General features: G+C 46.7%; 10 protein-coding genes across 10 annotated transcripts; 4 read left to right on the top strand and 6 right to left on the bottom strand.

Annotated features, from left to right (window-relative positions):
* The first annotated feature begins 496 nt into the window (after window positions 1-496).
* Window positions 497-2,573, top strand: C8Q69DRAFT_289532 (multidrug resistance protein). The gene is made up of 4 exons (XM_028627000.1): window positions 497-1,070; window positions 1,126-1,705; window positions 1,760-2,078; window positions 2,132-2,573. Exons 1-4 carry the CDS (start codon window positions 629-631, stop codon window positions 2,378-2,380), a joined length of 1,590 nt encoding a protein of 529 aa, XP_028483979.1. The 5' UTR covers window positions 497-628; the 3' UTR covers window positions 2,381-2,573.
* A 470-nt stretch (window positions 2,574-3,043) lies between these two features.
* Window positions 3,044-5,372, top strand: C8Q69DRAFT_403943 (hypothetical protein; the record flags this gene model as incomplete). Its single annotated transcript, XM_028628024.1, has 7 exons — window positions 3,044-3,079; window positions 3,155-3,242; window positions 3,443-3,608; window positions 3,682-4,105; window positions 4,171-4,591; window positions 4,653-4,807; window positions 4,863-5,372. Coding segments are annotated over 7 exons (1,800 nt in total), but the record flags the coding sequence as incomplete, so codon positions are not given.
* Window positions 5,373-5,902: 530 nt separating this feature from the next.
* C8Q69DRAFT_487093 (putative carboxylesterase) lies at window positions 5,903-7,489 on the bottom strand (the record flags this gene model as incomplete). Its single annotated transcript, XM_028631956.1, has 6 exons — window positions 5,903-6,486; window positions 6,617-6,770; window positions 6,941-7,131; window positions 7,188-7,223; window positions 7,293-7,391; window positions 7,447-7,489. The coding sequence occupies 6 exons, from the start codon at window positions 7,487-7,489 to the stop codon at window positions 5,903-5,905; spliced, it is 1,107 nt and encodes a 368-aa protein (XP_028483977.1).
* A 595-nt stretch (window positions 7,490-8,084) lies between these two features.
* On the bottom strand, window positions 8,085-9,429 carry C8Q69DRAFT_469823 (Lactonase, 7-bladed beta-propeller-domain-containing protein). Its single transcript, XM_028630794.1, has one exon. The coding sequence runs from the start codon at window positions 8,966-8,968 to the stop codon at window positions 8,201-8,203; it is 768 nt and encodes a 255-aa protein (XP_028483976.1). The 5' UTR covers window positions 8,969-9,429; the 3' UTR covers window positions 8,085-8,200.
* A 1,290-nt stretch (window positions 9,430-10,719) lies between these two features.
* C8Q69DRAFT_403902 (tyrosinase central domain protein) lies at window positions 10,720-11,879 on the top strand (the record flags this gene model as incomplete). Its single annotated transcript, XM_028628021.1, has 3 exons — window positions 10,720-10,841; window positions 10,901-11,603; window positions 11,661-11,879. 3 exons carry the CDS (start codon window positions 10,720-10,722, stop codon window positions 11,877-11,879), a joined length of 1,044 nt encoding a protein of 347 aa, XP_028483975.1.
* A 370-nt stretch (window positions 11,880-12,249) lies between these two features.
* C8Q69DRAFT_433756 (general substrate transporter) lies at window positions 12,250-14,441 on the bottom strand. The gene is made up of 2 exons (XM_028628519.1): window positions 13,995-14,441; window positions 12,250-13,938 (listed from the first exon to the last, which is right to left on the bottom strand). The coding sequence occupies exons 1-2, from the start codon at window positions 14,049-14,051 to the stop codon at window positions 12,403-12,405; spliced, it is 1,593 nt and encodes a 530-aa protein (XP_028483974.1). The 5' UTR covers window positions 14,052-14,441; the 3' UTR covers window positions 12,250-12,402.
* A 446-nt stretch (window positions 14,442-14,887) lies between these two features.
* Window positions 14,888-17,150, bottom strand: C8Q69DRAFT_469814 (hypothetical protein). The gene is made up of 7 exons (XM_028630793.1): window positions 16,885-17,150; window positions 16,573-16,814; window positions 16,310-16,509; window positions 16,146-16,252; window positions 15,723-16,072; window positions 15,614-15,668; window positions 14,888-15,538 (listed from the first exon to the last, which is right to left on the bottom strand). Exons 2-7 carry the CDS (start codon window positions 16,660-16,662, stop codon window positions 15,312-15,314), a joined length of 1,029 nt encoding a protein of 342 aa, XP_028483973.1. The 5' UTR covers window positions 16,663-16,814; window positions 16,885-17,150; the 3' UTR covers window positions 14,888-15,311.
* Window positions 17,151-17,591: 441 nt separating this feature from the next.
* Window positions 17,592-19,131, bottom strand: C8Q69DRAFT_469808 (hypothetical protein). The gene has a single exon (XM_028630792.1). The coding sequence runs from the start codon at window positions 19,063-19,065 to the stop codon at window positions 17,641-17,643; it is 1,425 nt and encodes a 474-aa protein (XP_028483972.1). The 5' UTR covers window positions 19,066-19,131; the 3' UTR covers window positions 17,592-17,640.
* A 266-nt stretch (window positions 19,132-19,397) lies between these two features.
* On the top strand, window positions 19,398-20,952 carry C8Q69DRAFT_469807 (hypothetical protein). Its single transcript, XM_028630791.1, has 6 exons — window positions 19,398-19,570; window positions 19,632-19,784; window positions 19,836-19,913; window positions 20,005-20,388; window positions 20,446-20,625; window positions 20,685-20,952. Exons 1-6 carry the CDS (start codon window positions 19,430-19,432, stop codon window positions 20,787-20,789), a joined length of 1,041 nt encoding a protein of 346 aa, XP_028483971.1. The 5' UTR covers window positions 19,398-19,429; the 3' UTR covers window positions 20,790-20,952.
* Window positions 20,953-21,395: 443 nt separating this feature from the next.
* On the bottom strand, window positions 21,396-22,890 carry C8Q69DRAFT_521658 (MFS transporter, MCP family, solute carrier family 16, member 10; the record flags this gene model as incomplete). The annotated part of the gene is made up of 3 exons (XM_028633519.1): window positions 22,738-22,890; window positions 22,582-22,677; window positions 21,396-22,531 (listed from the first exon to the last, which is right to left on the bottom strand). Exons 1-3 carry the CDS (start codon window positions 22,868-22,870, stop codon window positions 21,396-21,398), a joined length of 1,365 nt encoding a protein of 454 aa, XP_028483970.1. The 5' UTR covers window positions 22,871-22,890.
* Window positions 22,891-23,136: the final 246 nt, after the last annotated feature.

Below are 23,136 nucleotides of genomic sequence, written 5' to 3'. Positions count from 1 at the left end.
GTTACGACTTGAATACTACAGTTGATTCGCTGTCGGTCTTTCGGTATATTATTTTGAAACTTGCTGATCACCAAACAAAGCAGTAATTTCCAAAATCTTCGTCTCCTAGTAAAACTTGAAATACCAATCAGCCGATTCAGAATGGTTTCCCCAGTACGTAGGTATGTAATACAGTCCATACCTGCTAGCACAATGTCTTGGGACGTCTTATAATTCAAACAGGATGCCTTGGGGTTGACAGCCGCAGCAACAAGAATTAGAATGCAGTGTGAGATTCTCGTGGCTAGATATTGGTAACTCGTTGTCTAGCAAGTGACCCAAGAACCACCGGTCTACCTCATGAAAGCGTGCAGACGAAATTACCAGCCAGCTGCAGATCTTATGGTTGACCTGCTTTGAAGATTCCCAGCCCAACCCTAGGAGTTTAACCGACACAGACCCGAGGGCCGCCCGCCTTGCAACACCGCCAGAATTGGGGGGAAGCCCGGTCGCAACTATTTGAAACTTCTATCGAACCCGTTGACCATTCCCTTCCAGAAGAAAAAAGAGAAAAGAGAAAAGACAGAAACAGGTCGTCTTATCACTCGCAGCGTAGAAAGCGAGATAGATCGTGATATATATAAAAAAAATGGCGTCAACATTGGATCGAGGCTCACAACTTGATAGGATTGCGCCGAAAGATGGCCTTGACATCTCATTCGAGCAGATGAAGACTTCTGGTTTCGAGAGCATCAATCGAGAATTGGCAGACCAGACAAACAATAGTAACTTCGACAAGCTGGAAAATATCGAAAATGTTTGCAGCACAGAGGAATCATCAGCAACACGACCAGATCTAAACATTGTTGATTGGGCACCAGACGATCTACAGAACCCGAAAAATTGGCCTCTAAGAAGAAAATGGATTATAATATTCGTCGTGTCTGCCAATACTTTGATGACCGCCTTGGGGTCAACCATACCTACGCCGGGCGTGCCACAATTGATGGAAGAGTTCCATTCCGAGAATGACCTCTTAGAATCATTTGTGATTTCCATTTATGTACTGGGGTTCGCATTTGGTCCACTGAGTAAGTTTCACATCCTCCATTGCCAATGCCGGGATAGTTAACTCATGTTCCTCAGTCATTGCACCGCTATCAGAAACGTATGGCCGATGGCCGGTTTATCTCGCGTGCAATACGTGTTTCCTCTTCTGGTGCATCGCCAGTGCTCTTGCTCCAAACATGGCCTCGCTCGTTATCTTTCGCTTTCTTGCTGGCGGCTTTGGTGTCGCGCCGTTTACGCTAGGAGGTGGCACAATCGCAGACATGGTCGAACCAGCTCAAAGAGGGACTGCAATGGGTATATGGATGTGTGGACTCACCGTAGGACCCGTTATCGGTCCTACCATCGGAGGCTTCACCAGTGCCTATCTTGGCTGGCGGTGGACCTTTTGGATCCTTACCATCATAGCCGGGGTGATATGTGCTCTCAACGTCACTGTGATGAGGGAAACTTTTGCACCTGTCCTACTTGCACGAAGAGTCAAGAAGCTTCGAAAGGAGACTGGGAATATGAGACTGAGGTCCAATCTGGAAAAAGTCGAATCAACGAAGAATATTCTTCGCTTGTCCATTGTTCGACCCATGAAAATGCTATTCACGTCTGTCATCGTGTTTATGCTTTGCGTGTATGTGGCTCTTATATACACGATTATGTTTATGTGAGTTCGTATAGACATACTACATCTAAGTCCAATACTAATGAGCTGTGCAAGACTTTTTACTACCTTCACCACCGTTTTTGAGGGCCAGTATAACATATCGACATCAGTTTCTGGGCTTGTATACTTGGGTTGGGGCATTGGCTCTGTTATTGGTCAAATTGTGTACACGACCGTGTCGAACCGCTTCGTCGCGAGACGACTTGAGAAGGGCAAGTTCAAGCCCGAACACAGGCTACCTATAATGGTACCAGGCGGTTTATTCTTGCCAATTGGTCTCATTTGGTATGGATGGTCTGCACAGGCTCAAGTATTTTGGATTGTTCCTATAATAGGCACTGCAGTTGCTGCCATAGGGCTAACCATAGTATTCGTGGGTAAATAGAAGTTGAGATGGCAAAGTTGCTTGTGCTAACAATCTTTCAGGTGGCACCCCTGGCATACCTTATCGACGTTTTCACAATATACGCAGCATCAGCAATCGCAGCAAATGTCATACTTCGATCTCTCTGTGCTGCTATCATCCCCCTCTGTGGTCAGAGTTTGTATAATCACCTGGGGCTGGGCTGGGGAAATTCATTTTTAGGGTTTATTTCACTGGGATGTGTACCAATACCCCTATTCTTCTATTACTATGGCGAAAAGCTTCGGCTAAAGTATTCTGTCAATCTATGAAATAGAGTACCACCTTGAAATCTAAGGTAGCTCTGACCATAGTTGACGTCGGTACGGCGTGGCTGATATAGAGCCAAGGCCACGTTAATTTTCTAACCGAGAGTCGATGTTCCATCCTAGTCTGATGATGTATTTGATCCTCTTTGTATTTCACTATAACTAGACTGTGAGAAGTCCTAGCGTGTAAACCCCCGCAAACGGACCTGCTCTCGGTACAACTTTGTATAAATCATTACCAGATTACGTGCCATTCCTGATAATCCCATTCGATAGAATACAAGTTTTTCCGCGGGATCACCAGGGTGGAGGCATGCTACCCCGCATCTGCAGGCATATGCCGTCTTTGCATAGTGGAAGTATAGAAGGTCATCTGGCCGTCCAGTCCATAAGTTCAACGTCTTGCCTGAAAACAAGCTCATGTTATTACATTTGTTTACCAGGGCTAAAAAGACCTTTTTGGTTTCTTGTCTACTGGATCTTGACAATATGCTCTCGGCCACTACAGACGGGACAATTCCAAATCCCTGCGACGACGATTTATCTCCTACCACTGCGGGTACGGACAGCTCAACTCGCAAGCGTAAATCTGTGAGTATTCCTGCTGATTTTGATGGAGCTCCCAGTCGACCTAATTGAAATGTTTTACTGACTAGAAGCTCGTAGCGAGCCTGTGACCGATGCCATCGCAATGCCTGTAGGGTAGGTATACCCGTTAATGCTTGCTCATCTGTTTGGTTCTGTCTAGGGTTGAAGTGCTGATATTAAATATCCTAGTGCTCGCCCGGTATTGTGGGGACGACCTGTGGACGTTGCGAGAAACAGGCAGTAGAGTGCACATACAATAGGCCGGTGAAACGACGAGGTTTAAGTCCTTCGCCACTTATATGTTGTCTCTTCATTCACAACTTATCGTCTGTCTCCTCCTTTACTTACAACCAGATTAGCCTCCGGTGCGCCGAACTCGACCGGCGAGTGATGTGGAGGCTACAACGTCCCTAGAGCCTTCAGATAATATTCCGCAATCAGACTCGACCATAGACCGTATCGATAAGGCGCCTGCAGCCCCGCCTAGTGAGCCTTCTGAGCCTCCGAGAAGCCCAGGGATCAATGACGAAGCCATGTACAACGGACCCTCCACTTCAGATCTGTACTCGGCTCACGAAAGCCTGGTCAGCCCTGAGGCAATTGAAAGTATTATGCAAGTATTCTATCATAATATTTACCCCATGTATGTATTGTTTTTGTATTAGCGCGGATGAATTCAATTGTCTTTGGCTTAGACTATGTGCTGACAATATCAGGCTGCCATACTTTCACTGGCCGACCTTCCATTACCAAGTTCGTCAGCAGCTCTATCGGTCTGATAGAGACGTCTTTGTCGTGGTAATGTCTGTTTGCGCCTTAACTTCTGGGCAGCTACAAAACGGTATCCGGATACCCCAAGACCTCTACGATATCCGGGTCAATGCCGCCACTGTCTCCTCCAAATGCTACTGTGCGGCAGTTGAAGCCATGCCAAATGACATCACTAGCGCTTCTGACTACTTGCAGGCAATGAAGGCGAGTGCTATACTGGCTGCAGTGTGTCTGCAAAATGAAGACATGAAAAAGACCGTTGCACACCTAGGAGATTATTTATCTCTATCTGTCATGCATGGTTTCTATGCTGAAGCCAACTGGCCTGACGATCTTACAGAGATTGAAAAACAGGAGAGACGTAGACTGGTAAGCGTATAATCCGGGTTCTTTTCCTTCACAGTTCCGAGTGATATTGACTCAACTTCTCCCAGTTTTGGGGCGTATATCAACAAGAGCAGTATATCTCAACCAACTTCGGCTTGCCATCTCGTCAGTGTGAAGCCAAGACAACAGTGTTATATCCGGCTGAAGTATTTGATGATGAGGACATATTCGCAACTAGTATTCAACTAAGGCCAGATCGAGTCTCGTTCTTGCGTGGATGGAACTACTGCACCGATCTATATCGTCTGTTTGAAAACATGAACGGCATGATGAGGGCGTGGCAGCAGGCCTCGGTTGAAGAGCCTAGAGGTCTATTAAACTCATTCCTTACTGGTGTTCGCCCCTCAAAGAATCTCACTTACGAAATTTTGAATCTCATCTCCAGATTGTATGAGGAATTACCGCCTGAGCTCAAGGTAGTGAAAGATATAACAGGAGATCCACAGAAGGATTGGTATGGGCTCATCGGTATGTCCACTTCTATCTTGCGTAACAAGTGCGAAGTGATGGTACTAACCATCTTTTGTAGCCATGAACATCGTCTTGACAACAAATAAGATCAAAATGCTCCTTGCTGGGACTGAGAAGCCTAATGTACACCTAAGGTGTGCCATTGCAAGCGAGCTACTTGATGAGATCGAGGCTCTTCCCCGCGGATTATCCAGCGCATTAAGCATAGGCTCGGTGAGAAAACATTCTAGTCCCATTTACTCAACCATTTCTAATTCTATTCCAATAGTTGCACCACCTGTCTCACATCGGCCACATTCTCAGCTCCACCATACCAACTCCTCTCTCCACACGGACATACCTCTTAGTTCGCAACATCCTGGTCGTTCTCGTGGAACTTTTGGAGAATGTAGAGCTGTCCCGGCTGTCCATACCAAAGGCTTCCATCAGGCTCTGGGGACAGGTTGACCAGATTGACCAATATATGCAACAAAACCCCAAGCAAGATCCGTCATCTGGTCTTCTAACTAGCCAGATCTTGCCAGATACAAGTGCCATAGGGAGCATAAACTGCTCGAGCGCCGCTGAGTCCTTGAACTCCGCTCAAGAATCAAATTTTACCATATCGCAGCAATCGACGATGCAGAATTCAGGATCTGACTTCATATCTGCTCCCATATTAAGCACTTCTCACTCAACCGATCTGTTCAAGGACTGGCCGGTATTACCTGGGGAGACAGATGCCTTGAACTCAGTTGCTACACTTTTATCTGCCGGTAGCGGGACTTGTGGCCCGTAAGGACATGCAACATCCCCAGGCTGACCGCAAATGGGATATGCTTTGTTGATTAGTGACATTAGTGTATAACTGGTACAGAATTGTATTCTCTCTGTCTAGTAAGATATCGTGAGGCAACTATGCAATTACCATGCATCATATGAATAAGAAGCCCCGTACCCTAAGTTACAGTCCTCCTTGAGATATAACAGTAGCCCAAGGCATCATGCTTGTGTTATTTCATTTTGAGCAACCCTGACGAGTCAGGCCATGGTAACTAAACGCATCTATTCAGGATATTCAACCTATCTCGGGCACGCAGAGCTAGGAGATGAAGATGCTTGAATTCCTATCTAGGATCGAGCTCGAAGCACTAGGCTCAATGCGGAAGGAGGCAGGCGATATCTGCCTGGCCTACAGGCCCAAAAACTTATATATTAACCTATAATGAAATATTCTGGTTGAAGACATCGTGTCGATATTTTCTTTTACCCAGGTTGCTCGTGACTTCCATATGTTATCTACATTCCTCATTGAATGAACACTCTAGACTAGTTAAGCAGATTCATGCTCCCAGTCACCAATGCATTAGCGATTGCTGCACATGATTCAATTCCAGCTTTTCTCGATAAGCTGAGAGTATAAATTCTTCTCCGTGTCATGTATCTCATTTCATTGGGCTCCTCACATTCGCCATATGGACCAAAAGCAAACGTGGTTCCTGGAGACACTTCTCCCCACGGACTCTCCCAATGAATGAAAATAACCCATCTCCTTCTCATCTCCCTATCCACCCTTTCCGCTGTAGATTTATGCGATATATCAATACCCCCACATAAGAAAATCAAGTCAATTGCATAGTGAGCACGAGCAGATTGTTGCCATGGATTCGGCTCGTCGAGGAGATATCGGTATACCCTTTTATTGGCGGTAGCAAGCTTTTTACACAAATGCTCAATCGGAAGAGTATATTCGACATCATGGACAAAGTCCAACGCGTCAAGTATGTTGGGCGTCGGACGGTTTGGAGATATACCGTGCGCTTTGCGTAGTTTGGTGTCCAATTCAATATTTGTATCTGTGAAAATGGATATGATTCCATCAGGAGCAAGGTCCTGGAAACCCCGCTTGCGGACTATTTGTGAAATGTTAGATTTCATTATGGCAGCAACCACCTGAATTGAATAATCGCAGCCACTACAATTCCTCAACCTGTTCTTGTTTGGTTTCCCAATTGGTGCGGATATCTTCTTCTTGGATTCAACGGCGGGAGATATTATTCTCAGTAAGGATTTGTTGAAAGGCCTTTTGGCTATATTCGCGAAGAGATTTATCCTCCAATTCATGGGCTCGCGCCTCAAAAACCTCGACATTTCCTCGCCACGAAAACGAGGCATCGGGGCGAAAGGTATAGCGAGCCTGACATAAGTATAGCTCTCTTCACGGGAGTTCCAGTGCGCGTGAACATATGTTGCTCCAGCACTTTCTCCGCACAGTGTTTTTTTTTTTTTTTTTTTTTTTTTTTTTTTCCTACAATAAGAGTCCGAGGTGACTACTAGGACGTCTCTATCAGGCAGTGCCTTGCTTACAGGGTCGCCACCGAATCCAGAAATATGCCTCCTTACCCAATAGATAGCCAGTTCTTGATCTTTCAAGGACAAATTGATCTTCCCTGATCCATTTCCATCCCCAAAACCGAAAATATTGAGTCGGTAGTTTGGAGCTACTGTGATAAAGGGATGCCCCGAGGATATTGAATCTGCAACTAGTTTGGTCGTATCTGATTGACGTTTTTAGTCAGCAGTTCTTGCGCAATAACAGCTAGATAGCTCTGACCATATATTCCCGAGGCAGCGGAGCAGAAAGTAATGGCTTGCGTCGCCGCCTATATCCAATTTCAACATATGAATGAGTGATATAGCTGAGTTTCATACATTGTACCATGTATCCATATGAAAACTGGCAAATCCTGACCAGGTCCTGTATCGGATGGTACAGTCACATCGAGATTCAAGTATTCAGACTCGTTCTCGGCCTCATCTTAAAGAACGTAGTCCTCGGGTATGCGTAATAAATGTCGTACATCAATGTCAACCTGAGGACATTTCAGTCTGAGCGGAGCTGGCTGAATGATGCATTAAGCTGGTGATGATGATGTACAACAGTAGCCATTTCTGGCATACTGTTAAGTTAGTAGCACTGACGTGGTTTTGCTTATTTTTATTTTCATTTTGTTTTATTTTCCTCATTCACTGATAAGCAGGTTCTTCAAGGTAAGTCACTCTCTCAGAGCTTCTGGGAAATGAATTCCCCACAGAACCAGCGGCAAAACTCACAGAGTTTAACCGATAGCTCTGGATGCTGATCTTTCTTGTATCACTGCGCAAACAGAATGAGAGTGCTCAGACTACTTATTTCTCGTTTCACCTTCTGTCATGCAGAGAGAGTAAGCAACCATGGATGAATTATTCTCAAAGAGGACATCTGATAATAGCATAGGCCACATCTATATCTGCTCCCTTTGCATAAATAAAAGGTGCTTGCTGAGGGCTAGGCATGCTTTTGACTATCGATAGCTTCTCCATTATAAACTGCACACATCTGGTAACGTTTGGTCACCTTACGTTTCTAATGGAAAGTTTGTCGGACAGCATGTGCTATGACTGTAAAGAACTTACTACAATGATGCTAAAACATGGGTACTAGTTCAAGGGTTCTTTTAAAATATTTTTGCTCTGAACATAAGTATTCTAATGAAGTATTGATAGACAGGGCTCTGAGAAGGAATCTTCACGGAATCTTGCAGATCTTACAATTACCTAGATCGTATAGGGTCATCCCGTGCTTATCTAGTCATCCCAGATAACGGCCCAAATCTCGCCTTCAACGTCAACCTCTGCCACTTGTTCACTAAACAAGCCAGACCCAAGATCTCTCTGCAGGATGGTGATTCGTGATCCCTCCTGGATCCCAACAGCTGCCAGATTTCCAGCTGAATTTAGGTCATAGGTCCTGGCCATCAAGCCACCGGCGGGAGAAGCTTGCACAAAGTCAAGCTTACCGGCGAGATCCTGTCGAATCCGGAAAATAGACATCGAGTCCGACCTCCCATCCGGTGGATACTGAGCTGCGGTGCCATTGAAGCGCGCATCACGGCGATTACTCACAATTAGAAAGTCGCCGTCTGGGCTTACCCTGAGCTCACCTGTAATTCCTTTCCCCCCGGTGTCAGGTTTGGGGGTTCCTGGTTCCAACGAAGAGTATGTGCCATTCGGAAGTAAGTCGAATTGAAGGCCTCCCAAGTCAGGCAGATAAGTCACACGGTAGGCAGTGATGGTGCCCGCTATCTCAGCGGCAAGATAGAACACGTAACTTGCAATACCATCGGGGAAGAGAATTGGATCTTGTGTGAACACGCCATGTCGTGGCCCGGACCCCGGGGTGGCTTTGAGTGCTGCACGCTCATCTAAGAGGAGAGAATCGTGATCGATAGCATATACACGCACAAGGTCGGCTCCGAGATCAATCGCCAGCAAGTATTCGCCTAGTGGGTCGGTACGCGCTTCATGAATGTGTGGTGCGGCCTGGCGCTCTCCGGCGGGTCCTGGTTCGGCCATTTTGTACGTAAACGTCTGGAGAAGCTTGAGTGTGCCGTTTGAAGCGGTAACATCGTATGTCTGTAAAGCGCTGCTGGTGTAATGCGCCACAGCAAGAGCCTTCCCATTGGCATAAAAGTCGGCGGCGGCCCCGTCAAGAAGGCACTCTACACTATCTAACTGAATAGGAGGACCTGTACCGTTATGAGAACTCGTGCGGTAAGAAGTAAGGGTTCCGTTGCCGGTCGTCACGCCATCGATGAGGTAAAGAATGTTGTTGTGTTCATTCAAGGTCAACCATGCTGGACTCTGCGCAGGTGTCTTGAAGGTATGGACGACCGAGAGATTGTATCTTTTTTTCGGCGCAAAACCGGCAAAGTAACCGTCTTCAACAAAATCAGATGATCCGGTCGAGGAGAAGTAGTCGTACGTCAAAGAGAGAAGTGTAATATTCCCTGAAGAAGATGCAACATAAAGGGAAGTAGCACACGCAGTGGTGCACAGGAGCAAAACTTGCAACATAGACACCATAGTAAGATTCATGTTTCAGGAATCCGCAACGAAAACTGTCTTTACAAGCCCAAGTCGCCGACAAGAGAAAAATGCCGATTCACCTGTCAATACTTCCTGGTACCTTCTACTACTAAATACCCTGGCACGATTAACAGATGTTGAGCAATAAAACATAATCACAGTGATCTGTTGATATTTGGCCGAAGTAGTTTAACCGATTCCTCTATGTAGAATGTGTTCTGGGGCGGAGTAAGTAAGTACTTACTTGGTGTCTCCTGAATGGCCCCACCGCACCCCACGGGGAAACTAGGCGCAGTTTTGCTAGAGATTGACCAGTCGCCTTAAGACACAGGGTCAATTATTGGTGAACATACGGAGTGGCTTAAGTATCTAATCCTAATTCTGCATGTCCAGTTCGTGATCACTCGTGTTGGTATCCCGAGATCCAAACCCCTGCACTGATCAGACAAATCTTGAATAATATAATGAGCATGCATATAGACATTTCCCCGTAGCGCAGATCGTCGCACTTACAGGAAGGACCATCCTGCGCCTGTCGGGTAATCATTTCGTCCCTGTTTCCAATGGACCTGCTATCTTGGGATTCCAGAACAAACGACTCGACATCGGCCTGACTTTCTCCTTTTCTAGGCCGCAGGCACTATGCGGGGTATCAGAGAAGTAGGGCCTTTGTACGTATCTAGTCACTATAGATCCATAGACTATGAGTAAAATCGGCTTTGCAGAAGCCTTTTCAACAGAACATCGATTTCACCCCGTAAAAAGCTCCCCTGGCCTCATGATCCAATTGGGAGGATATCGTATATATCAGATCTTCCGTAGATGCTCACGCCTTGCAACTACCTGGTTAGGCATCTTGTAAACTAAGCTGTGGCGATGCGTGTATACTGCAGCCAATATGGGTCCACAGATTTGGCTACTGTCGAAGCAGGTGCCATGTACATATATATATACATAATAGTCTTGCGGGAAAATGGTACGAGTAGGCATGAGTAGAACATGAGATCCCTCACCAAATCGTACAGACCTTAGGATGATATTAATTCTCGTTCCGATAGACCGTGCGCTTATTGGCTTTGATGGATTCAGCCGGCTTTGGGGACCGGCTTAAAAAAATTTGCGGACTATTAAAAGGACGTTATAGCCATCGAACCTATACCACCAGCTACAACAAGTCGCGACATTAGAAGTATTTCTCCCCTGCTGCTACTTCACATTCTATCGATCCTTCTTCCATAATGAGACCAAGCGTCTTAATCTCAGCCCTCCTAGGGGTCTCCATACCTAGCCTGCTAACGTCCGGGGCTCCAACGAATCAGTCGGCCTGTACACGCGAGACAATGCTGGTCCGAAAAGAATGGTCGGTGGCCCAATAACATCTGTAGCAGTTATGCTAAGACTGGCGGACTCATAATCCAGGTCAAATCTCACTCCATCTGAGCGCATGGAGTATTCCAATGCCGTGACATGCCTCCAGAATTTGCCGTCCAGATTAAACAATACACAGTATCCAGGAGCAAAGAATCGTTATGCCGATTTCATAGCGACGCACATCAACTACACCTTCATTATCCATCTGGATGCTATTTTCTTGCCATGGCACCGCGGATACGTCTGGCTTTACGAGTCTGCCCTCCGCAACGAATGCGGCTACAAAGGCGCCCAGCCCTACTGGGATTGGCCTGCATACGTGCAAGGCGGGCTGGAGAATTCGACTATCTTCGATGGGGGTCCTTACTCGTTAGGCAGCAATGGTAGAGAGAACGACTCGTGTGTTTACAAAGGGCCTTTCCGCAATTACACCTCGCCATTTCCGAAGTTTCCCAATAGCATCATCATGGACAACATCGAAAACAATGGCAGTGGGACAATCCCCAGTTGGTCCTTCGAATATAGACCGAACTGCTTTCAGCGCGGCTTGAATGATGAGGCACTTCGGCTGAACAATAACTACAGCTGTATCGCCGATTTGCTTTCCCAGCCTACTATCGGTGACTTCCAGAACTACTTGTCTACTCGTGAGGGTGATGCCCATTATGGTCCTCATGGTGGCGGACACGTCGCGATGGGAGGGAATGGAGCGGATCTATTCACTAGTCCCACTGATCCTGTGTTCTTCCTGGTATGTCTTATTAATATTTTCCCCTTCTGCATGACATATATTGACAGCGAATCCAAGCATCACGCGCAGGTGGATCGCATGTGGTGGATGTGGCAGGCCATAGACCTGAAAACAAGGAGGTATGCGTTGAATGGAACTCAGACGCTGGAGAATGTCCCACCCTCGCCCGAACTCACACTCGATGATCAGATAACATTTGGTCCTTTGGGCAAGAACAGGACGACCAGGGACCTGATGGACATTCATGCTGGTCCTTTTTGTTACCGGTACGAATGAGTAGGATCAGGGTCCGAGTAACTCAGGCGTAAAAAGCCCAAGTTTATTCGATGCCAATTAGTTAATAACGCCTTGCTTTATATTCCGAAATGTATGCTACAAACAACTGAGATGGCTTTGAGGGCGGCTGGAGCTCGGGAATACCAAAGCTGCATGTAATAACGATCAATCTGATGATGTAGAAGACAATCAGCCTTACGTATCGTGGCGATTGGATGGCAAAAGAATCGACTTTGTATGTAGTGGAATGATAAAGACCATAGCTAGCAGCAGTGCAGCGCAGTCCACAAAGGCACTAGCGCTAATCCAAAAATGATAGAATGAAAAGGATATTCGAGTTGCTTATGCACTCTTTATACAACCCGAAGAAATTTTTAAACAGCTGACTCTCTACGAAGGTTCTAAAACTTACGGAGCCTCACTGTTAGAGATGCAGGAAGCTATAGGCTAAAACAGCCGAATTTGCGGTCCACTCGGTACTTTACGCTGCCGAGAAAAAAAGAGGAATAAAATTGCTGCCATTTCAAACAGGTTGTTCTATCTGTACAGCAATAACTTTCTCCTCATCTATGGCATCAGCATTCAATTCAACACTCTTGTTTGCCACAGACCCAAACAACTGATCCATCTGGTCCATCCGCAGACCTTTCGTCTCATGAATGCAGAAAAATGCAAATATTGCAGACAGGACCAGAATGGTACCATTCCAAAGGTAAATCCCAGACCCCATGGCCCTGAACATGCTAGGCAATGACTTCGTCACGACGAAAGACCACAGCCAAACATTGACTCCTGCCCATGGCCCACTGATGCTGCGCACGCTAGGCGAGAAGATCTCAGATGCTATGATGAGTGGCAGACCGTTCGCACCGAATGACCACATGAATCCGAATATCATGATCGCCGCTGCAGCTCCTTTCCCGGCCGCAATCTGTGAGCTAGTTTCTGTAGCCCTGTCACTTGGTGTTGCAATGCGGATATATGCCCCGATGTAGTACATGCAAATAGCGCATCCGATGCAGGACGTGATCCAAGGCCACTTACGGCCGGTTATATCAATCAAGAAAGAGAAATATATAATTGCTGCTCCTGATTTTACCACGCCATAGATACCAGTCCAGAGAGTGGTGTTGTCTAGGCCAATGGAGGTGAAGATCGTCGGTGAGTAATAGTTAATTGCCACCGCTCCGCTCCACGCCTGGAAGAGACATAACATAGCCACTAGCCCGAAGCGGTTGCGCATTCCTTTCATAGTGGCTTCTTTAACTGCAGCTTTCGTTGATCCCCAGAATGTCGGCTTGGCTCCGCTCCGGATGGTCAGGGCACGCTCGATGGCAATCTGCTCCTTGATAAAGTCGACGTCCTCCAGAACGTATTGATGCGTGGCGGGCAGGCTGCGGAGAAAAGAAAGAGCTTTCAATGCGTCTTCATCCTTTCCCTTCTTCAGCAGCCAGGTCGGGGATTCTGTGAGGAAGGGGATTGTCAGCGCAACAATGCCTACGGGAATAAGCTGGACTCCCATGGGGATGCGCCATGCGAGGGACCGTTCCGTGTCAACATTGCGCTCAATGCCGTAGTTGATCCAGAAGCCGACCAGAGAGCCAACTTGGTAGAAGGTCTCAAAAAACCCCGTCATGCGGCCGCGGATGGCTGGCGGTGAAAGTTCCGAGATATAGGTTGGGATAACGGCCACGAAGCCCCCAACCCCAATGCCCGAGAGTACGCGTCCAGCATACATCATAGACTTCCTACCGGCTGACGCTGTGGAAATGACGGCACCCAAAATGAAAGTGACATCAGCAATAAGCACAGAGATTCTCCTCCCGTACATCTCAAGCAGAACGAACATGAACAATGCGCCCCAAAAGGCACCAGCAGAGAATAGGCTTGTTACATTACTCGTGAAAGCGTCAGCGTCTTTAGTTGACATGTTGTTTAACCCAAAGTCTCGCTTGTAGCTGGGCTGTGTTTGCGTTGTGCCAATAAATGAGGTATCATAGCCAAAAACAATAAGGGCTGTTGAAAGGCCCAGCACAGTGAAGTACAGCCTCCAGTTATACTAGCAGGATGCATATTAGAGGCAACCCATTGACACAGCAGATGGCATAAGCTTACAACTTCTGGTGGTGTTGGCCGGTCCTCTTTGGCGTGCATAAAATTCATAAACATCATATTGGATAAATACCAATAGATATATTTCAATAGAAACGCCGTAAGTCAAGACACTATAAACTGGTCAATAGAACAATTGAGAAATACGTGACTCATGATAAGCACTGAATGCCCCCATAGTTCAGCAGCTAAAGTTGCCTTGTTATACTTCTCGTAGAAATGACTTCAAAGCAATAATTACAATGGCGGGGTAAGCATCTGGGATAATTCCTGGTTTGATGTGCACCCTGCAGTAGAGCCGGTGGTTTAGCCGGGGAGATAAACCCGTAATCAGCGTTGCAACAGCGGGAGTAGCTGGACCAAGTTGAGCCGTAGAAACATTTGTGTAAAGAGGGCTGCTTTCGACTCTCAGAATTCATCCGATGTGAGATCGAACTAGCTAGTTATCTCTCTAGCCTAATTCACCAGGTCTAACCTGGTCTGAAATGTGTTGGAGACCTCCCTCCTCGGTCCGTCTCGTCGCCCTCGCTTAAGTATGGCTTGGCATAGCTAGACAAGTCCGCACAGATCCTATATACTTGTAATCTAGGCTTTCCACCCCCTTTATCAAAATGCTTCTAAGATGCGTAATTGTGTATGTATAAAGGCACCAAACCAAGTAGGTTAATGTGGTCTAAGCACCTGGGCGTTTTAAAAAGGTTTAGCTTTAAGTCTTAGCATACTCCGTAGTTTAAGCGGGGCCTCTAAAGGTGAAAAAATAATTGGAGTATTTAGACTTTGTTTTCTGAGCCACGCCGAGGCTAGCGAAAATATTCTATCTCAACGTCTTCTAAGGTTGCTGGAAATGGTTCTGTAATGCAGAATCCCGACAATGAGATGGCTTACAATGGTTGTAATAAGTAGATTATATTCCTACACCCTTGGAGGGGCTGTCTAGGTGCTAACGTACAGGTGCCATTTGGCGAAACTGCACTATTCTGCTTTGTTTCCGCACCAGTATTCCCTTTTCCCTGTCTACTGTAGGCGCTGTCAAACCTAGAAGCTATTTTATTGGTGAATTCTGTCCTGTAAATCATCGAATGAGAGGAAGCGGGGTCATTTGTTCAATTGCTAGTTATATGCGGCATGACATCAAGTATTATTTCTTGTTAATATCAAAACTCAGAAATGACCGACTTCTGCAGATGAACATATAGAATGATTAACGATACAACTTATGGCAAACTTATCAGTCTTTCAATATCTTCCCATTTGACCTTTTTGTTTTTTCGTTTTCTTTACGAGCTCTCCTTATGGTCTTCCTAACGGGCACGTTGCCAATCAGTATGGATCCAGTCCAATCAACTCCCTGGCCCTCTTCGAAAGGACGGGGTTTTGGAGAGGCCTTTTAACAGCGGCCTCGTACGATGGATGATCATCAGGCGGAAGGCGATCCTTTACTCGGAAATCAGCCGGGTCATGGGTGGTATTACGCTTTTCTTTAAAAGCTTTGAGTCGGACTTGCTTTGCTTCCTCAGAAACCCAGGCGGCCGGCTTGTAGCAGACATCTTCGAGACATGTTAGCGTGTTTCCTCTTTGAAAGAAATGCGAAAAGAAAACCCTTGGAAATGGTGTTGACTTACATGCCGCGAAGCGGTCATTTACAGAGGAAGGGGGGGCGCCGTAATGAATAGTACGCTTGTTCTATTAGCGGTATGCTCATTCTTTGCAAGCAGCGAAGTGGAAACCTACCGAGTCCCAGAGTAGCAGATCACCAGGCTGTGCGCAAACCTTTCTCCATTGACATCCCTTTGACTCGACCCATTGGCACATCTCCTCATCTACATTCTGGAAAGCCCACGTGCTCCAACCCCTTTCACCTTGTTTATGGTCGAAGCGTTTCCAGAGCTCGGTATAGAATGAGCTGGACCCTTCAAGAACCATGAGTCCACCATCGTCGGGGCCGTTTGGCAGGAGATTCAGAATGCCCTGGACAGTGTCGAATTTATCATTAAAGGGTGACTGGTCGACATGTGCCCAGGGTGCGAAGAGCGGGTCTGTCTTGGGGCGTTCCTTTTCCGGCATAGAAAGATTCACACCATCTGACCAGTGTCAGTCGAATCGAGAACATATATACACCGTGTGTAAAATTCTTTGAACGAAGATCAAACTTACCGAAAGACACAAGTAGCTCCCTGGTTCCCCAAATCTGCTCCCATTTCTCCACAAGTCCAGGCTCAGATTTCAAATCCCAAACGAATTGTTCATGGCCCACGCCGTACCTATAATACAAAATTTAACAATCTCTTCCGGTTTATACGAAACATATGGAGCCGCACCTGTTATACAGCCCGCCACGGATGTGCCATGGAAGGTTAGCTGTCTTCCGAGTGGATGGATCACTACGGTTGAACCCAAGGTTCCAACTCTCAAGCCATTCGTACCCTTTGTCGGCATACTCTAAGGCTTTTTCCTTAGGAATGGCCTCGCGGACTACTGTCCATCCCTTGGTCTGTAACTCAACCAGCCATTCAGGAGACTATAGATGTGTCAGGACAACAGACCGAATTGTATACAGACATAAAAACGAGATTTGACTGACCTTAGTGTCACTCTCATGAGCGTTTGGAAGCCTGAGAGCCGGGCGAACCTTTGTCTGCGTGCTCACGACAGTCTCGGTTGCAGTAGGCATGATGTTAGGCCCTCAAAAGCTGGTTGTTGATAATTTATTTGGTATTAACCTTGAAGTTGGCAGTTGACACTTGATAGTTATTAGCAGTTGACACTTGATAGTTATTACATTGTCAATTGATCTTGAGCCGAACCAGCCTGGCCCTTTTATCTCTTCATCATCAGCGACGGTATTATGTCATTGCTATCATCCTCCCGTACTGCGCCACACAGACAGACATACCAGCAAACTTTTCTCATGCGGTCGACTGTCAATAGAATGTGCATTATGGTGAAGCCTTCGCCCACCAACCCCTGCTGTGATTATGATGTGGAAGGCGCGATCATTGCCACCGGCATTACAATCCCCGATTACAGGGCCGAAGAACGTTCCGGCTAAGCTTTTTCGCTCGGTTATGTTAGGACAGAAGCAATGGAACATCCCACGGGGTTTTGCAGCTGGTTTAACCGACTGCGCGGTAACTGTGAACTACCGAACTTCAGCAACCTCTGTTCCCCATAGTCAGTATGGGACATGCTTGTATTTCCAAGTGTCTGAAAGTCTGACAGCTATACTCTAGGCGCGATGAGCCGAATTTCATAAGATGACCCGCAGGTACTACCAGACAGGGACTGTTCTTTGAGAGACACGAGTTGCAGAGCTAGGGAGATTGAAGGTCCATCTATCGCGAGAAACTATGATGGGCAGAACTGAGCTGGCCAGACGAGGACTGTGATATTCTTTGGCCGTAAAGCTTTACCGAATTATTACTAGCTTCCTGTGGTTCGCGCTCGATAAATGATTGTTAGTATACTCTTTCCGAGAATGTCCGGGAAAGGCCAGCCCCATGGTCGCTTGGAATCACAGTCTGAACGTGAAGCAGGACCCACTGGTCATGTTATACACATAGAAATATAGTCTAGCTATTGATTTTTTATGAAAAGCAATTTCGTGATTTTATTAACCTTGTTATCTCGTATGAAAATCTCTAGCTCGAGCTTAGGATGCAGGACTACATATAGCTGTTGATATTCTTGCAACTGAGTCAAACTCCTCCGTCGGTGCCCTCCCCAGTCCACACTCTGTTGCAACACCAAATTTCCTCCCTTCGAGGAATTTTGTGGCTGTCTCCAGCCTTTTTCTTGTTCCACTTTCGTCGTTTGGATGCACAAGGCCCACATAGAGTTCCGTTTCATGTCCCACCTTCAAGCCCCGTAGCGGCTCGAAGTATGCCTCATCGTCTCTGGCCTTTGGAACTGGGAAATGTATCCAGTTAATCGGTCTTTGTGCCCTTTCAAGGACAGAATTCGCAATTCTCACAATATCTGCTGTGTCGGCGGGTTCAATGAAATGCTTATGGCCCATGTCCCCATAGCAGATATGCATCCCAACTTCAACATCTCCAGATACGCTCCTCACTAACGCGGCAACTCTATCCATCGCCCCAGTGAACACATCACCTTCCCAGTACTGATCAAAATGGTAAATGCGCTTCCCGGGTCTGGCGTGAATCAACATTGGCTCCGCCGCAACATCAACCTGCACTGCGAGATCCTCGTGTGGTATCTCAGCCTCCAGCCGCTTGAGACATCCCACCAAGGCATTCGTGTAGATCGGCTCGACAGTGGCGGCAAATTCAGCCCGCAGAAGGGACATGACGCAGTACACTGTTGGTACACAAACTAGGAATTTCACGCTTTTGGGAATTACTCCCTCGTCTTTTAACCGCTTGAACTCGGCGTAGCTCTCCAAGGCAAAGTCGTCATAGCAGAGCTTGAGCGGCGCCATGTTTTTAATCACATCTGCAACTTCGCATGGAGAGGCTTTAGGTTGTTCAATGACATCGCCTTTTGCGTCGTATTGCTCCAGCGCGACTGGGATGCCAGAGAAGACGGTCCGTTGCCAGCCGATGAAGTTATTCCGCGAGGCCGGTTCACCATCAGGGAGGCGATAAATACAAGATGGGAACGCAGTCACGCATTTTTTGAAGGAGTCTGTGGCTGTCTCTGCGCCGCAGATGGAACCAACGAGATGTACACCGCAGGGTGAGGAAGTCATGATCATAGTCCGTAAGCTTTGCGAATATAAGAGCACGAGATTCAATTGAAGGTGCAAGAGCAAGAAAGAGAATATAACATGAGGATACCTTTTAAATAGGTACGTTTCGGATATACCGGCCTCTAGGATGCAGAGTCTAAGATAATTCCTCCGTTCCAAAATTATGTTACTCGCTGTGGAGGCGAGTATTGATCCCGGTGGATGGAAGTGTCCTGGCTGAACGAAGGCCACTTCACCGATTACTACACGATGAATAGCGGAATAAGGCGACGCATAAAGCAGTCTATGTCGGAGGATTGATGGGCAGATCTCGCGCAATGTCGGAAAATCTGATTCTCGTCTTTGTTTGCACGGTATACAAGACATGCAAGACGGCAAATATGAGGCTCGGCGAAATATCCCTGAGAAATTCACCGCGTTGAGCTATGGGACTGGCGTAGAGGTAGGTATGGCCGCCGCAAGATCGGCGAAACCGGGGCTACACGGAAGGACAATTAGATTTAACAATATGTGCATGTCGTTAGGTTTGTATTGGGAGGCTCATTCATTTGCACTGGCTCTGAAGAACGCTACGATGATAAGGGGATGCAATATTTCGCCGGCTCGGAGGATGTCCACGAAGCGTTCAGGGCTTCCCTTAAAATATATATAGGACGTTACAACGCAACTTCGTAGTTCCTGCAACATACTTCAGTATACAACATTCCTGAGCAAGGCTACACTAAGCGATATGTCTACCTCATTCTCCACCATTCCGATTGTTGACCTCAGTCGCCTCCAGAACCCCGAGACCACAGATTCCGAGTTAGTAGTCCTTCGAGATGCGATTTTCCATGTTGGATTCTTATATCTAGTAAATACCGGCCTCGAGGTAAGGATCCGCAATGCAAGTATTACATTACAGGCAGTTACTCACCCTAAAATGCGAACAGTCATTGATCAAGGAAGCACACGCGCGAATGCCCGAAGTCTTCTCTATCCCTGTGCCCGAGAAAGATGCAGTCGACATGATAAATTCTCCCGCATTTTTAGGTTACACATCTCTGGGAAGAGAGACAACTGCCAGTGTCACAGATCTCCGGGAGGTAGGTTTTTGAACTTCCTGATATTACTAGTTTCTGCTAACATATTTGCAGCAATTTGACTTTGGATCTGAAGTCGAAGACTTTAAGGAAGGTGACCCTTTCTGGCAGAGGTTGGAAGGTCCAAGCCAGGTACGACAAGACTTCTTTCTTGCTAACTTTTCAGTTTCTCCCTTCTTCTGTCACCGATATGTTACTAAAACGGAATTCTGTGGGTGATTAGTTCCCTAATGAGTCCATAAAGGACCTTGTTCGGAGATATATGGCTGCCATGGAAGCCCTAGGCAGGACTTTCGTCAGGTTTGCGGCCAAGAGCATCTCGCTCCCAGCTGACACATTTGAGCCCTTCCTTGGGAAAATGTCGAGATTGAAATTCGTTAAATACCCAGAATCTCCTGCTGGATCTCAGGGCGTTGGGCCTCACAAAGACTCTATCGGTCTTTTCACGTACCTTGCTCAAGACAACGTTGGGGGTTTGCAAGTTCTTAATAAATCTGGAGAGTGGATAGACGCGCCCCCTATTGAGGGAAGTCTGGTCATAAACATTGCGCAAGGGTTTGAAGCGATAACTGGGGGTGTCTGTTCTGGAACCACACATCGCGTCATGGTAAGCTGAGAGGAAGACAAACTTCAAAACATGTCGTCCGGCTAACAGGAACGCAAGTCACCGACATCTTGCACTCGGTACAGCATCCCGTATTTTCAAGCAGTGAGGTTAGACCTCAGATTAGATGATCTGAAGCGATCCACTGCGAGCATCGTTGATAGGATTCCAGCTTCTGATGATAAGAAGAAGAGAGCTGTGGACGTTCCCAGTGAGCTAATATCTCCGCAATACGCATGCGTAAGTTGGAAACCTGTCCACACTGTTCCATTAAGTAAGCCTCCGCTAATATCCAATAGTTTGGTGAAGCACAACTACGAAACCGCATTTTCAGTCATCCTGATGTGGGTAAGAAGTGGTATCCGGAGCTGTATAGCCGATACTCGCAGCAGTCAGTTGTGTGATAAATATGACTTGGTATATCAGTAGCTACGCTTCAATGATGCACGTAGACATTATTGAGAATCTTTCCACCTTTCGAAGATGTACAATGAGAATAGCGAAGTTTCTGCTTTAACGCACGCCGAATGAAACTCTTACGAGATATCGCCTGGAGAGAAATTCTGACTATCGCTTATGTCACCATGCGGCTGCATTCGTATTTTAGTATGTCCTCTGGATCTATTCATAATAATACGGTAAAGGCGTTACTCTTAAACAGGAGTCTGTCATTTTAGCAGCACTAACAATGGAGTTTGGGGTACTTGAGATGCGGTGAGTTGAGACGGACTTCTACCATGTAACCAAGTTGCTCTATGGCTGCAGTGAGCAGCGGCGAAGAGCAGCAATGAGGCCAGTTCAACCTCCATCTGGAGGGGACCTGATGGTGGTCCTGCCAATTTATACACTGTAAGGAAGGTCCGCATGGGCGATCCACGATATTATTACACTCAGAATTCAGATGCATAAACTCAGCAATAGTATTAAACAAACACTTACTATGCAGAACGGAACAGTGTATGTAGTGAGAATCTGCCATGATATAGATAACATTCAATCATGCGCTACTCTTATATAAGCTTGCTTCCTTCCCTTCTTTTAATAAGAATGGCCCATAGGAAAACCAAACAGAAGCCCCCAGTCGTCATACACACCCCACTGAAAAGCTGCATAGCAAGGAAGTTTGTCTTCCCACCCACCTGCTCCAGAGCACCTGCGGTTGGACTGCCGATTAAACTAGCAAATGCTCCAATTGCACTTGCCATGCCCAATCTTGTGCCGAGCAGCTCTGGGTCAGAACATACAATGACGAAGGCACTTGGCGGTAATGAAATTAGAGGGCCGCTGAACATGCCAAAGAGTGCAACAAGTAAAAAGAATGTTCCTTGCTGATGAATACCAGCCCATGCAATGCAGATGATTCCGCTCGCTAAGGCACAGATACTCCACTGTACAATATTACCAATTTTGACAGCAAAATAGCCCGATAGTAACCGACCGACAATGGAAGTAGCCTGCGTAATCATAATTGTAGCATTTGCATCCGTGGAACTCATTCCCAGAGCGATTTGCGCAAAGCTGGACATGAAGATGAACGGGACCAAGTAGCCGAAGAACACCATGAAGTTGCTCAGAGTATATATCACGAAAGGAAGCTCCAAAAAAGCCTTGGCATCAAATAGCTTCCGTGTCCTGGTGGCCGATAGGTCTCCGAGGTTTTGTACATTCCAGAGAAGCAATGGGAATGATATGAGATAGCACCCCACGATGATGTATCCTATGACTCGAACAGTGCTGCCGAAGCCTAAGGGTGAAACGAGCTGCTGGAAAACGAGAGTGAAAACGATCCCACCGATAGGCGCACCGCAGGTGGCGCACGCAAGTGCTGCGGCACGATGTTTCAAGAATGAGCGGCCGACAAGTGCGAGCCCAGGCATATACAGAAAAGAGTTTCCAACACCGAGCATAATCCCCTGTGTAAGTAAGACCTGCCAGTATTTGGTGCATATGCTCAACAAGAACACGGCTAGAACCTCAAGGAAAGCACCCGTTAACAGCATAGTGCGGAAATAACCCCTATCAAAAAGGGGACCGGTGAGGATGCCGCCAAATATAAGCAGGAAGTTGGCAGTTGTACCAATCCATGCTAATGATGATGAAGACGCCGCGGGTAGGTACGTGATTTGGTAGTAAGACTCGAAGGCCCCTTGGAGCATATCAGTAGCTTTCTCGTGCAGGGAGGGATGTTAGGAATACCAAATGCGAATATGAAACCCCAGATATTTGAAAATACAAGAAAAGAGCCAGTAACTTGCAGCCAGGCTCGAGTACCACCGTCTTTTATAGCAGGTTCTATGTTTTCAGCGTCCGTGATGGCAGTCGTGACGCCGTTGCTAATATGTTCCCGATCACTTCTATCAGCAACCTCGATATATTCCTCGGTTCCAACGTTCTTATCTGTGCTGCTGCTGCGACTAGCCGCCAGATCTCTGTGAGAAATACTGGTCGTTTGAAGCGCCTCTATTGGCCTTAATGCGGGCGTCATTGTAATCAAGTAGATATAGGGTAAATTGAAATCGCTCTATGCAATCAAAATACTATTTTCTTGTAGGTAATACAGCGCTATATAGTTAACTTATTCTCGCTTGAGGTAGAATTAATGAGCTTCCCGGATATTGCACCTTAAGACAATAAACTAGGTTAAGATACTAAGTGCCGGCGAAATAGAGTTATAGACACTGGCTAAACGGCAGATACGGGATAATTGAACCGTGTCGCTGTAGTCGACTGTAGTTTTACGCACACTAGCTT

This window comes from Paecilomyces variotii, assembly GCF_004022145.1.
Source record: "Paecilomyces variotii strain CBS 101075 chromosome Unknown C8Q69scaffold_7, whole genome shotgun sequence".
NCBI classification, from domain to species: domain Eukaryota; kingdom Fungi; phylum Ascomycota; class Eurotiomycetes; order Eurotiales; family Thermoascaceae; genus Paecilomyces; species Paecilomyces variotii.
Note: the sequence above shows the minus strand (reverse complement) of the source record. Positions and strands in the feature narration are given on the sequence as shown.